General features: G+C 24.1%; 1 protein-coding gene across 15 annotated transcripts in view; it reads left to right on the top strand.

The window, feature by feature from the left end:
- LOC129939153 (zinc finger protein 250) overlaps window positions 1–14,538 on the top strand; it is a 149,694-nt gene extending 135,156 nt beyond the window's left edge. For all 15 annotated transcript variants that reach the window (XM_056047040.1, XM_056047054.1, XM_056047041.1 and 12 more), the window contains one exon: window positions 408–14,538. In XM_056047040.1, the coding sequence (XP_055903015.1) occupies window positions 408–914 (507 nt within the window). In that variant the 3' untranslated portion in view covers window positions 915–14,538. The remainder of the gene's footprint in view (window positions 1–407) is intronic.
- The last annotated feature ends 1,082 nt before the right edge of the window (window positions 14,539–15,620 follow it).

The raw sequence follows: 15,620 nt of genomic DNA, 5'->3' as shown, positions 1-15,620 counted from the left end.
TTTGTTTATAAAAATTCCTTTTTGGCATCATTTGATGTGCACAATATTGTTCAGATATATTGTTGGTGTCCCACGTTGGGCGCCATTATAAAAAATATCAAGATTTAATAGTACTGATTTTAACAAAAATTATGTGCATAATAAATAAAATCCTGCCTATCAATTCATCAGACAAACTTTGAATCAATGTTCTTCCTTCAAAAACTGAACTCAACCATCGTTGCCCTTAAAATTCTGCTTCTTTTAAGTAAATCTTTAATATTGTCATTATGACTCAAATTTTCTCCAAAACTTTCAACATTAAGAATATGAAAATAAGATTCCTCAATTGGGCGCCATTTCTAGTCAATATTATTCTAACTACATTCTAAATGATAAAATTCTAATGTTTAATTTTATTTTAACAGGGTGATCGACCATTCTGTTGTCCAATGCCAAACTGTAGACGGCGTTTTGCCAGCGAAGCAGAAGTCAAAAAACACATCGACAACCACATGAATCCGCATTCATCGAAGGCGCGTCGTCAAGTCAATCACAATATGTCGAATGACACAAAGAATGTTGCAGCAACCGCCGCTCAATTCCTCACAAACATGGACAGCAAAGCGAACATCATACCACGCATGGGCCCCGTAAAACACGAACTCTACTTCCCACAATGCTATGGATCACCGTTCAATCAATCGTTTGGCGCCCAACAACAAGGTCAGCCGGGTCAACCACAACAACAGCAGCAGCCAGTTCAACAACAACAAAAACAACCGGGTCAACAGCAGCCCAATGCAGTTCACAATGGTAATCCTGCGCCTCCGAATGGAGCCACTGGTGGTGGTGGTGGTACTGTGGTAACAGTGGCGAATTCTATTGCGCCTGGGGTAGTGCAACAGAATACTACAACCGTCGTTGCACAGTGACATCCCCCCGCTGTGTCGCTAGCACTTCCCCCACCCCCGGCAGCGCCACCACCACAGTCTGTGCAATCGGCATCAGTGCATTTGCCAGCCTCACAAACTCAGTCAGCATCTATAGTTCCCGTGCCCACAGCAGCGATCTCAGCGGCAGCAGCAGCTGCTGCCGCAACTGCTCACACCGTCACATTATCAATATCATTACCGCCCTCAGCATTACCTCAAGGCGCTACAACGAACGGGGTCGGCGGCGGCGGTGCTGGTGGTGGTGGTGGTGGACATGTTCTAGCACCTCCTACATCTACAACATCGCTCCTTCCACCGCACTCAGTGGCGCCATCTACCACAATATCACATGCAATTCCCATTCATCCTCACATTCACTCAATATTCGGATCTCTATGATACTAAGACATCGGATTGGATAACAACCTCCATCAAAACAACAACAACAACACAAACACTTTCACCCTAATTACCCACCCAAGTCTTTAGAAATAATCAAAAAAAAAATTAAAAAATTAAAAAAAAAAACGATTTACAAAAAAGTGTTTTAAAAAAAAAATTAACTTTGGGGACTAAAAAACAAAAACAAAATTCAAGCAATTTCCGAGAAACGCAAAAAGAAGGACACAACAACCATAAATCACATTTGCAAGGATTCCAAAATAAAATTAAACAAAAAACAACAAACAAAAATAAAACATAATTCTTTTAAGGATAACAACAGAATACACATAAGGACTCTTGTATACTAACTTAAGTATAAAAAAATACTAAAAAAAAGGTAATAATATAAAACAAACAAAAAAAACACACATATGAATACAATATTATTATAAATATTAATATTAAACAAAACAGAAAACAAAAAGATTACATATTTGTATAATTAAATACAAAACAAAAAATAATTGATATAGTTTTACGCTAGTCTTTTAGAAAAGGACTTTAAACTTTATATAATTATAATTATTAAATTGTTACTTTCTGGATTTTTAGTTTTTTCTTTTGTTTATCTTATAAAATATTTCTTCTCTTCTTTTTTTCTTTATATATAAAAATACGATCTTCCTCTTAATTTAATAATTTTCATTTTTAATTTATTTTGTCATTTTAAATGAGCAAAACAAAAATTTATGAATATTTTGCGAAGCGTGTTTATAATGATTGAGAACAGCTTAAATAAATATGAAAAACAAAAAAGATCAGCAATATTTTGGATTAAATTTAAAAAAACAAAATAGAATACACTACATGCATATAGAAAAACAAAAACATACTTATAAACAAAAAAGAAAACAAATATTTTATGTAGACCTACAAAGTTCTTTCAATGGTATTACTTTTTCAGAACAAATGAAAATTTGATTTCTTTGATTTTTATTTTTATTTTTTATTTGTTAATATAAATATTGCATATGTGAAAGTAGACAGTTTTGTTTTTGTGTTTTCTTTAAAGAACAAACAAAAATTAATATAATTATTTTTAGGTGTTAAATCAAACTAATTTTTTTTACTATACTGAATATTATATAAATATTTTTTTCCTCTTTTTTATTAAATATAATTATTTAGTTTTTAATTTGTATGAATTTTTTTATATAATCTTTTCCTAATTTATGTTAATTATTTTATTTTTCACGAGATAAATATTATTTTTATTAAAAAATAAAAACATAATTATGTTATTTTCTTCCTTTAATTTTTAAGATTATTTGTAAATGAAAAGCGCAGCTTAAATTCAGTCATTTATTATTTTTTTGTGTATTTTATAATTTAAATACTTTATTCATATTAATATTATTTGTAATGTAAAAGTTACTGATTATCAATGTTAGTTGAGACAAACAAATATTTATTGTGCTAGGTTGTGATGTTGGTCAAATAAGTTTAGATCCTTACAAGAGGCGTGGTTACTTTCCGAAGAGTTGAAAAATTTCAACACAATGACAATTTTTAGTTACTTTACTTCATGTTATATACTTTTACAAATCTTTGAGGACGGTTCTTCAATAATTCAATGGACCGTTTCAAAAATTTGAGTTCTTGCATTAGGCGCCATTGTTTTAAGACAAAGAAAATTCAAAATTTTGTAAAATGAGTCACATTTGAATGGCTTGTTTTAAACTTAACAAATTTAAAACAATTCTAAATTGTGACTTTCAAGGACTATTTTTTTAATAGTATCTAAAAATTAACATTTTTAATCAAATTTTAGGCCCTATTTTGTTTTATTTTAAAGACTTTTATTACCCACATAATTAAAAATTACTGCAATAGAACCAGTTATTATTTCACAATAATATCAAAATGACTCGAATTAAAATATTTGAAATTAATATAGTTTCTTGATCATATCATAGTTTTATCTAGAACGACATTTTACTTTAACTAATTCTAATTTTGCTTTTATTTTATAACGTCTTATATCATCATTTTATTAACCATATAAAAATTACTGCAATAGACCAAGTTATTATTTAACAATAACGTCATAATAATTCACAATCAATTTTTTAAGATTTGAACATTTTTTAATCATCTCAGTCTTCCGTTGAGCGTCAATCTGGCGTTAACTTAATTTTTATTTTAAAGATTCTAATTATTGGTTCATTATCCACACAAAATCACAGCAATAGAACTAATCATTATTTAAAAAGAATATCACAATAATCGATCTTAACTTTTTAAACATAATTAATTAATTAAATTTTGTATTTTTGTCTTAGTTTTACGTAACCATAATAAAAACCACTGCAATAGAACAAGTTATTATTTAACAATTATAACTCCAACTCAATTTAAAAAAAACATATTCCCTTTAACTCTTTCTAAACTTTTGATAATTATTGTATTATCCACATTTAAATTACTGCAATAGAACTAGTTATTATTTTATAATAATATTATAATATCTCCAAGTCAATTAAGTGAAAATGTTTTAGTTTTAAATCATATTAAAGTCTTCCACAGGGCGCCATTTTACTTAAACTCTTTCGAGGTTTTTATTTTGAAACCTCAAATTATTAGTTTATTACTATCATATAAATTACTGCAATAGAACTAATTATTATTTTACAACAATAGCATACAAACATCTAAGTCAACTTTTTACAAATGTTTTCTTTCAGTTTCTTGTAGGGCGCCATTTGACTTTCACTTAATTTGTGTTTTTATTTTGAAATGTTTAAGTGTTAGTTAATTTCTCACATAAAAATTACTGCAATAGAACAACAAGTTATTATTTTACAACAATATCATTATAATTCCAAGTCAACTCTTAAAAATATTTAACTTTTTTAATAATATCTCTGTCCAACATATTCTGTGTCTCTAAAAGCTTTTAATTTTCAATTTATTATCCACACAAAAAAATACTGCAATAGAACAAGTTATTATTTAAAAATAATATCATAATATCTCCAATCTAACGTATTTTTAAAATGTTTTTGTTTTTCAATCATATCTCAGTCCTACGTAGGGCGCCATTTTCCTTGAACTAATATTGTCATTTGATTACCCATATAAAAATTACTGCAATAGAACAAGTTATTATTTCACAACAATAGCATAATAATTCCAAGAAAACTTTTATAAAATATTAAAGTTTTTAACCATGTCTGAGTTCTGAGTAGGGCGCCACTTTGCCTTAACCAATTTTCAGTTCATTTCCCACAAATAAATTTATGCAATAGAACAAGTTATTATTTTACAATAATATGACAATAAATCCACGAAAATATTGATTTATATAATATTTAAAAAACAATAGCAAAAAAGTACACTGCGCCTCTCAAAAAATAATTCAAACCTCTCATACAAAAATACTCGGCAAAAAGTAACAATAAAATACAAATTATTCAAACATCGTCCTTATCCAGGTGCCATAAAGAGTGTAGATATTTATCGTAGGTATTTCGAATGTTGAAAAGGACGGTGTTATCTAAATTTATCCGTAAACACCATTCATCCTCTGCCAAGCACAATAAAATTCACAACGTATACGCATCCTTATAAAATTTAAAACAAATTAAAAAACGAGAACGTAACTCTCAAACTTTTGGATCTTAAGCTAAATTTTTGTCGTGATTTAGAATTTAGTCATTAAAGCTGTTTTTTTTTTTAACTATGAAGAAAATCAATAATATTTCAATTGAAATATCTTCCTACATATTTCTTATTTTATGATTTTTTTTTAAATATACATAAATAATTTACTTTAACATTTAAATTTTAAGAAAGTCTCAAATGTTACTTTAATTTTATTTTCCTCTATTTTAATTTATACTTTATAAGCAATAAGTACTAACAATTATGATTTTTAATATATAATTATATGATTATTTTATTTTTATTTTTCAATAATTTTACGCATTTATGTTATTACTTTTTATATTTTATTTAAAGAAAAAGAAAACAACAAATTTAATAAAAACATTTGTTTTACTATTATTTCTTTGTAAAAAATGAAAAAAAAATTATATATATTGATTTTTAATAAAGAAAACTGAAATATTTTAATTTTGTATTTTTATTTATTATTTTTATTTTTTCTTCTCAGTTAAATTTCGTTCTGATTTAATTTTAATTTTTAATTAATAAATGGAGTGATTGAAAAAGAAGGATTCGAATAGGTAAATAAAACAAAAGAAAAGTTAAGAAATGTGGAGAATTTATGGGACAAAAGAAAAAAAGTAAAATGTTTAGGAAAAATTGTTTTCGTTTTTGGAGATATAAAAATTAAAAATTAAAAATTAGTCAAAATTTTTTATATATGAAAAACAAATTACATACAAAAATAAGAGAAGGAAAAAATTGAAAAAGGAAAAAAGTATTTTTGACAAATAATCTAAATTTAAAGAAAATTCTAAAAAAAAGTAAGAAAAAAAAACTATTAATCGTTAAAGGAAAAAAATATAAACATTTCGGAACGGATGCTTTTATTGGAACTGTCTTGGGGTAGTGCATGTATAGTACGTCGTATATGTATATATATTATAATATATTTGGCAATGGTTAGAAGGTTTAGCAAAAATTTATTTAATTATAATTTGTTGTTAATTTTTTATAAAATAAAGTTAAAAAAAACGAAAATTTTAAAAGGAAGAAAAATTCAAAATTATTCCAAATTAATATTAAACAAAAATTATTTATTTATATTTTTAGAAATTCCAACATTTCCAATAAAAGCCAAATTTTAGACTGAAAGTCTCTGTGATAACAAAATTTAAGCAAAAAATTAAAATTAAAAATTAAAATTGCATCTAAATTTAGGAAAAAAAATGATAAATAAAATTAATCAAAATTTTTATAGGAAAAAAAATTGCTAAAATATGGTTAAGTCGTCGTCGTCGTTGTCGTATAAATGAATGAGAGGAATTTTTAAGGATAACATTTTAATTAACAACCAAAAACAAAACAACAAAATACTGAACTCCGTTTAATTTATTAATTTATATATTTTATGTTCTTACATTCTTCTTGTTACTTTTTTTGCTTTAAATTTATTATTTTTGTTAGTTCAACAAAATTCAAATTGTAAATACCAGGAAATCCTTTTTGATATATAATCTAAAAAAAAGATACAAAAATTAAACCAAAAAAAACACAAAATTATGCAATTAACATTTTATAAAAAAATAAACAAAAAAAAAACTTAAGTAGATTTGTAAAGTATTCACTAAAAATTAAAATAAAAATTACAAAATGATGAAAAGATAATTTTCGGCTCCAAAAATATGCAATTCAAAGAAAGAACAAACAACAACAAAACAGAAAATCAAATTCGAAAAATCTCCAATAATAAAAATTAAAAAAAAAAAAAACAAAAAAAAAACAACGCTGAACTTTAAAAAAGCAAACAAATAATTACTTGAAACATCTCAAACTTGTACTTAAAAAACAAAACAAAGTAAAATGAGAAAAAAACTCAAAACTCAGTACCAGAAAACATGAAAAGCACATCCAAAAATTCACCAAACTTTTCGGCCTCTTATAACCATTTTTTATAATTTTATCAAATCAATTTGTGTTCAATTTTCACCATGTAAATTAAAACCACAACAAAATAGTTAAATTAAATAAAATAAATTTAAACAAAAAAATAAACATAAATCTATAAATATATTAAAAAAAAAAGAAATACATACACACAACAACAACAAAAATAGCCCGATTATGAACAAAGAGTACAAATACATTAAAAAGAAAATAAATAAAAGTAATTAATTGCAAGAAAAAACAAAAACAAATAAAATATACTAAGTTATTCAATATAACAAAACTAATACCAAACCGAGTGTGGAGAAAATTCGATATTATTATGTTTTGGTAGATTTTTTCTTTGTTTAAATATAAGACATTTGAATAATAATTAATTAAAAACATTTATGAAAAATTCATGAAAACCCGTTTTTTGAAAAAATAAAAACAAAACATAAATTACAAGAGAGAGCGAGAGAATGAATCGACCCCATCTTTTTGTATAACCAAAATACATACTAAATATACGAAGTACATTTTAAAACAAAAGTATTTAAAAATTAATTTTTAAAACAAACAAAAATATTAAACTACTCTCATTAAACAACAAAAACTAAGAGCCTAGCATTTAAGTCAAAAAATATACATAACATTGTCAGAAAAACAAAAAAAAAACAAAAAACACAAAAGAATTATTCTAATAATCTACGTAACCAAATTTATTGGAAAACAAAAATCCACAATTATGGCAGAATTAATCGAAAAAAAAAATAAAAAAAGTATTTAGTTTTGGTCTTGAATCGAATAATTCTTTGTACTAATTTTATGTCTTTAAAACAAACTAAAATGATATACTTCTTCATGCTGTTTAAATATTCTGAATAATATAAATTTAAGAAAAAACAAATTTAAAAACAAAACATCAACAATCACATAGTTTTTTGAAAGTTCTCTCAAAATAATTTTAGTTACAAAAATTGTATTACAAAAATGTGTCATATTTTAAAGGTTTTTTATTGGTCTTGAAAGACAAACGGATTTTAATATTTTTCTTCTGTAATTTGGAGGGAGAAATACCCCATCGGATATTCAAATGATAAAAGTTAAGAAATAGAACGTGGATGCCCTTGATGTGAATCTTTGCTTTTCTTTATCTTTGAGACTGATGATGGTCTTAAAAGTCAAGCTGATACTTGAAGAACAAAGATTGAAGGATTTTAAAAACTTTATTGTCTCTTAAGATCTACAACCTAAAAACACATGACACATTTAGTATGTTACTATTTTTGTTAAATATTTTTTTCTAACCACAAATTTTATTTAAACAAAATTATTATGTTTCCATTCCATATGAATCCGAATTCAAAAACAAAAATAAATTAACTCAAAAAATAAAATCCACACTTACAATATACACATAAAAATAAAACAAGAAAAATAAAATGCCTACAAACAACAACAACAACAAAACAACCGCATTCTGCAATAGTGATAATAGTTTATAAGACTTACCTACAACTAAACAAAACAAAATAAAACAGAATTAAATAAAAAACAAAACAAAACAAACAAATAACTTAAAACATCTTAATTTAAATTAAACTGTATTAAATTTTACTATTTTAAATTGCAATAGTTATTGATTTGTGAAAAGAAGTAAATTAAACAAATAAATCAACATATAATTATGCGTATTAAAGCAAAAATAAATTAAATTTAAATTAAATGTGTATATTAATATTTTTTAAAAAACATATATCTATAATTATTATGTATGATGTAAATTGTATTAAAACAAATAAACCTTTAACTGCAAACAAACAAGAAATTTAAAAAATAAGTAAATTAATACGGAAGCAACAGAAATAAAACTAAAAAATAATAAAAATAATTAATAAAATTAAAAAACAAATACGCTCCACAATACAACCAAACAAAAAAAAAAACAACAGCAAACAAAAGAAAATAGCAACAAATTCAAAATGTATAAACAACAAATAAAATAAAGTAAAACAAAATATATTATACCGAAACGAAATATATTATTTTTGTTAACAATAGCCTCAATGAAACAAACCATAAAAAAGATGTTGAATCTGCAAGTTTTATTTTTTACCTTAAAATAGAAAGTTGTTGGAAAAATGATATTTTTAATTTTTTTTATTTAAACTTCACTTATTTGCTAATAATTGTTATTTAAATGGTTCCTTGTTAAAACAAATGCAAATAAAAGAAAAATTTATTTTTTAATTTATAAACAATAAAATAAAAAATCTTCTACTATAAATAAAACAAATATTAAACAAAAGATGAATAGCTAATAAATAAGCAAGTATCTGTGCTACCTCGTAATAATTAATACAAAACAAAAACAAAAAAATGCAAAACAAATGAATATTATGTGTACATAATAAAGCCGTTATTTTATATATACAAATTTATTTAATAAGCAAAACAAACAAAAAAAACCATATACATTGAAATAGCCGTAAACAAAATAGTAAAAGAAAAATAAATAAAACAATAAACCAAAACAAAAAAAACCAAACAAATAGAAAATGAAAATATTTTTATTTTTCACCACTCACTCAATCAACAATCAAAACTACAACAACAACAACAAAAACAATAGACAAGGAAACAAAAAAACAAAACAATAGACAAATGAAATAGGAAAAAAACAATATAAATCAATTCGTACAATTTTTCATAATATGTATGTAATTATTTTTTAATTTTCACGTTTTTGTGTAATTTTTTATTTTTCTTAAAAAACAATTTTATCTTAAATATTTAAAGAAAAATAGTTATTGCATTATATAGACAGAAAATATGAAAACAAAATATTTTTAACGAGCAATAGATAATAATTGAATATTTATAATTTGCAATAGGATAAATATAAAGCAAAACAGAAAACAAAATAATAATAATAACTTCAAATGCGCCTTAAAACAGAAGATTTTTTAAATTATGTTTTTCTCTTTTTTATTTTAATTAATAATTTTGTATTTAATCGATTTAATTATACACACGAATAATTGGTTGAATTTCACTCAGGTTTCTTGGAGAAATGTTATTTTTTCAAGTGTATTTCTCCTTAAAAAAAAAATAGAATGAGGTCCTAACATTGATTAAGGACTCAAAATCGATAAAGAATTTTGAATGACATAGATCCTTTTTAAAAATTAATTAAATGAAGCTTTCGAGAATGTTTGGTCAGACCATTTTGTAAGGTTTACCCAGTTAAAAAATTAAGTTTTAAAGAAGTTCCATTGTATGCAGAGAAACAGATTCATGTTTAAACATTCTTGACACAAAATTTAAACAATTAAGTTCAATTTTCTTCAAGTTCATACTTAGATGAAATTGCTGCTCTAGACTGTCTCATTCAAAATTGTTACCTGCATAGTTCATTTTAATTCTTCCCAAAGGAAACTTCAAAGATTTATTTTAAGATTTTAGTTATGATAGTGGAAAATAATTGATCACCAAAAGCTATTCGCGACTTTTTGATAGAAGGAAACTATGTATTTAAATTTATATTATTCAACATTCAGACGTAGCCTAATTACATTCATTAAAGTTTTGTTTAACAACATTTTTATTTTAAAATAATTTTTACTTTAAAATGTGATATACCTACCTTCAATAGTTCTACAATATTTAAACTAACAAATATTGAAAACAGTAAACAAAAAATAAATATTTCTTTCCAAAAAATATTATTTATAATATGCATTTGTTATCAATCAATCAGTAACCTTAAAAACTTGCTTTAAAGATACACACATCATCAATTTTTTAAATCAACAATCCAACAACATTAAAATAGAAGAAAGAAAACGAAACCAACAGCAACAACTTTTTATTTTAAATTTTAAAAAACAAAAATTGTATGAATTCAACTCTTTGCAACAATGTGCCATAGAACTATAACTTTAAATATTGTTTATTTATTCAAATCTTTTACCAGTTTCTTTTTTACAAGCAACAGATTACCGAAAGAAAAATATATTAAAAAACAAAACAAACCACAAAAAAATAGCAAAACCGTAAATTAAACAATTTACAATAAACAAAAAAATTACAAAAAACTAAACTTAAATATAAAAATAAAAGCAAATCTTTTTTATACAACTTAATATTTAAAAAAATAAAAACAAATAAAATAATAATATCGAAACTGATGTAAATGAAAATAAAAACAAAAAAATAGAAAACTTGTTTTATAATTATTTTTTTTCTCTCTCTAAGTTACAGCAAATGTTAATAATAATTATATTAAAATAGATATTTCTTTTTTATATAAACAAATATATAAAAAAGAAAACAAACACACTCCACACATAGATCAAATCAATAGTAAGGAATTTATTTATATACAAAAAAAAGAAACTTAAATAAAAATATGAAAAAAACATGAATTAATAATTAAAAGAAAAACAATAGCAGAGAAATAAAACAAAGAAAATTAATTTTTAATAAACTGTTGAATTATTTTTAATGCAAACCATAAATAAAAATAATAAAAAAAAAATATTTATATTGTGTATATAAAATATTATTAAATTATATATCTTTACATATATATATATATATATGAAGGTGAAATGGACTATAGATATATATTATATATGTATATCTGTGAACGTTTATTGCAATAGATGAAACCAACTACAAGGAAAATAAGAAATTTAAATTTAAAACAAATTAAAAAACAATACTTTTTAATTGAAAATATTTCTTATTTTAAATCCAAAAAACCAAACAGAAACAAAAAAACAAAACAAGTATCTAATTAATTAATTAATTATGAAAATATTAACAACAAAAAAAGCTTTTATTTACACATATCTCTCACTCACAATACAATAGATTTATTTCTTCATCAAATTTCTTCTTCTGGAACTTCTTTGGCTAATATAAATATGTAAAATAAAACAAACAAACAAAAAAGTAAAACATAAAACACACCACACTTCAAAATGTGATTGAAAAACGAACAAAACCAAAAAATAAAAAAATAATAAACAATGAAAGTGAGAATTTTAAATATTTACAACAAATTTTTACAGAAAAAACAAAAAGAATGAAAATACTTAAACTAAATGAAATACAACAAATAGAAATTTATTTTTCTATAAAATGCAATCAATATTGTTTAAGTTTATCATTTGATTAATAAATTTTTGTTTATCATTAAAACCTCAAACTTGTTTTTTCTGTAACTTGTTTCTTATTTTAACTCAATAAATAATTATTTCTGTACAGCTCACAGTTAAATACATTTTAAATAAAGAAAAACAACAAAAAATAGTACAATTATATATTTAAACAAAAAAAATACAAAAATAAGAAAAATAAAAACCACAATAGTCAATAAAACAAAACAAAAAATCAATAGAATATAAATTATTATTATTATTTGAAAATCTCACTTTTCTAAAAAAACATATAACAAATGGAAAATCAACACCAAAACCTTAACAAATGAAAAATATAAAAATATAAAGCAAAGAAAGGGACAACAACAGAAAACAATGCGATTTTAACTGAAAATAGAAGAAGAAAAAATCAAAAATCAATAGAACAATAAAATATAAATATATTATTTTTAAAACAAATATAATCAAAATAGAAAATAGTTTTTTTTTTCTTTTTTTAAATAAATAAATATTTAATTAATTTTTCACCATAAGTTTCACTACAAATTCCCTCAACAAATTCATTTTCTGTTTAGTTTTACAATTCAACAAAAACAACAAAAATACAAATCACCCATAGATTGGGGCGGATGACAGCTTTTTGACAGAGCTGTCAACTGTCAGTGAAGATATATAACTCAAAAATAAAAAACGTTGGTTCATACATTTTATCATCTTTCATGTGGCAATTATTTTGTCATATATAAATGCACAAGGGTATGGAGATGTTAACGGTTTGAAAGTTAAGAAAGATATAAATGACAGCTGTCAAAATGAACTTGACATACATTTTGATTGTCAATAGCTATTGTGAATATTTTAGAAGGTAATGACCTGAGACAAACAAACTCAAATCTGTTCTTAAAAAAAAATTGTTTGACAGATGAGAAAGTTGTGTCAAAATTTAACCATTTTTAAAGTTCCTTGAAAACGATGTTAACATTAAAATGCAATTGATTCTTGCGTTGAGAAAAGGTTAACACAAGTTAACTGCAATAATATTTTTTCTTAGCTATTATAGATTTAACTTACAAAATTTTAACAGAATGTCAATGAAAAGTCTGAATCTCAAAGTTTTCACGTTTTTAGATTTTTTTGGTTTTTAAATATTGATAATCTTTGGAATGATATTTTTTTTTTGTTACAAAACTTTAAAAAATGAAAAGGAAAAGTTTGAAGCAAAAGTATCGATCCAAGTATTAAGTCGGTAAAAATAAATACAACATAAGTATTTAATTATTTTTTCTCGCAAGCCCTTTTTTGAACTTTATTCACCAAATACCGTTTGAAGACCGAACATTACCCCATCGTCCTTATAACATCCAACAACTAAAAAACAGCTAAAATTATCAAACAAAACTTTTCTTCCATCCCGTTAGCATTCGACAAATTCCCTCTGTCAAATTTCTTTCTACTAAAACTAAAATTTAAGATTAAGAAAAAAAACATACAACTGGAAAAACAACTTAAGACATAAATTTAATCACCCTAATAATTATTATAATTTTTATTGCGTAAATACTGTGTAAGCAAACCAAAAAACAAAAAATAATAAATTTAATCTAAGTCTATATTACAAAATTCCACACCGGCAATGAATACATCCAAAAATAAAATTTTTTGAACTAAATATTTAAACAAAGAGGTCATGGTCGAAAATAATAAACGAAAAACAAAAATATCAATAGTCAAACGAAAAAATTCAATTTAAGAAATAACCCATAAAAATTGACATTTTTGGAGCAAAATATATAAACAAAAAAAAATATCACGAAAAGTAAAAATTTAAAAAAAACATAAATTTAACAAATTTTAGGATTACATTTCAAGAGAAATAAAAAACAAAAACAAGTAAATTTAAAGACAAGAAAAACAAAAAACAAAATTCAAACATTCATTTATAACATTATGTATAAGTAAAAACTAAGTCATGGTAAGAAAAATAATAAAATACAAAAAATAAAATTACACAATTTATAGAAAGAAAAACAAAAAAAAACAAAGAAAATTCAAAATTTCATTGTTGTAATAATAATTGTTCCCCCTCCAACCCTACCACCTAACCTACTCATACCCATACCCAAAATGAAGAAAAGAATTGCTGGAAAATGCAATAAAATGCATTAAAACATCTTAACCCTTCATCCAAAATTATATAAATTTAAACTTCCACCCTTAACCACTCCTACCCCTTAAAACCCACTTACTAACAAAACAAAAGCAAGAAATATCTTCCCCTCAGTTTAGATTTAAGAAAAAATAAAACTAACACACAAAACCCATTCAGAAAAATTAATTCTTAAATTTGCAAAAAAATAAAATTAACAAAAAAAAACACAAAAAACAATTAACATGAAAAAATCTACAAAAAAAATTATTATATATTATATACAAGAAAAGAATGATGAATAAAAATGAATCTTGTAATATAAAAATGATGTTGGTGTTTTTATTACTTTTTTCGAGTTATTTCGAAAGGGGTATTTCATTTCAAAAATTATTCCGAATTGAACTTGGACTAAAGGAGCAGTTGGAATTTATCTATTCATTGAACCAGTACGATGCACCATGTTGTTTTCAAAAATGTAGAGCAGAGTTCTTTTTACTAGGATGTATGTTTTACAGTTTAAAGGGTCTTTCGCGAAGCTCAGAATTATATCTGAGGTCTTTTTGTTCTTGAAAAGATTACATTGGAATTGGCAAGGTTATACTCTAATCAAAAGCTAGACTTTCAGCTGTGAGGAGTTAAGATGATTCAAGACATGAAAAATTTATTTTTAACACTTGAATTTATTTTTGGGATAAATAAACAAAAACGATTTGTAGGCAATAAAACAGACCATATTGATATTTTTCGTTTCAAAATTCTTGGTCATCGTACAAGAATTAGTCCTATTTAGCGAAATGTTCCCTTTGCATTATTAGCTTCCCCATCATCTTATTAATGGACGTGGTGTTATTCAAGTTTCCAACGGCTCTTGATACTTGTTAACCTGATGCATACATGCGCACCCGAAATTTTTGGGTATATTATCCAGGTAGTTTTGTACCCATGTACCCGAAAGATATAAGTTCCGTGCACCCGATAAACTTACGAATACCCTAAAGTTGGACGGGTACATGGATTTGTTAATAAAAGGAAGCTTTTAATGACTTTTTCATATCAGTTTTAGTGTCCCACTCTATGTAAACATAATTTCATAGCTTAAAACATTTTTTTCTTTAAAGAAGTGACCGATCATAATCGTAAAAACAGTAGATCAGTTCTCTGTCGAGATATTGAGTTAAACTGATTCGGTAGTTAGTTTTTAAGTTTTTATTTCTTTAAACAAATAGAAATAAATTGATTTTTCAAATACTTTATCAAACGAACAACATTCTTTTGTATAGAATGTTAGAAGCTTAAAATCAGTATTTTTATTTTACTAAAATTTTTGGGACTGGAAAACATTAAAAAAAAATGACCAGAGGTCAAAAAGGTAGTTAAATTGTTATTTTGATTATCTTTTTATTTCTTTTT

The sequence above is a fragment of the Eupeodes corollae genome, chromosome 1 (genome assembly GCF_945859685.1).
Source record: "Eupeodes corollae chromosome 1, idEupCoro1.1, whole genome shotgun sequence".
Classification (NCBI taxonomy): domain Eukaryota; kingdom Metazoa; phylum Arthropoda; class Insecta; order Diptera; family Syrphidae; genus Eupeodes; species Eupeodes corollae.
The sequence above is the reverse complement of the archived record's forward strand: the minus strand, read 5'-3'. Positions and strand labels throughout refer to the sequence as shown.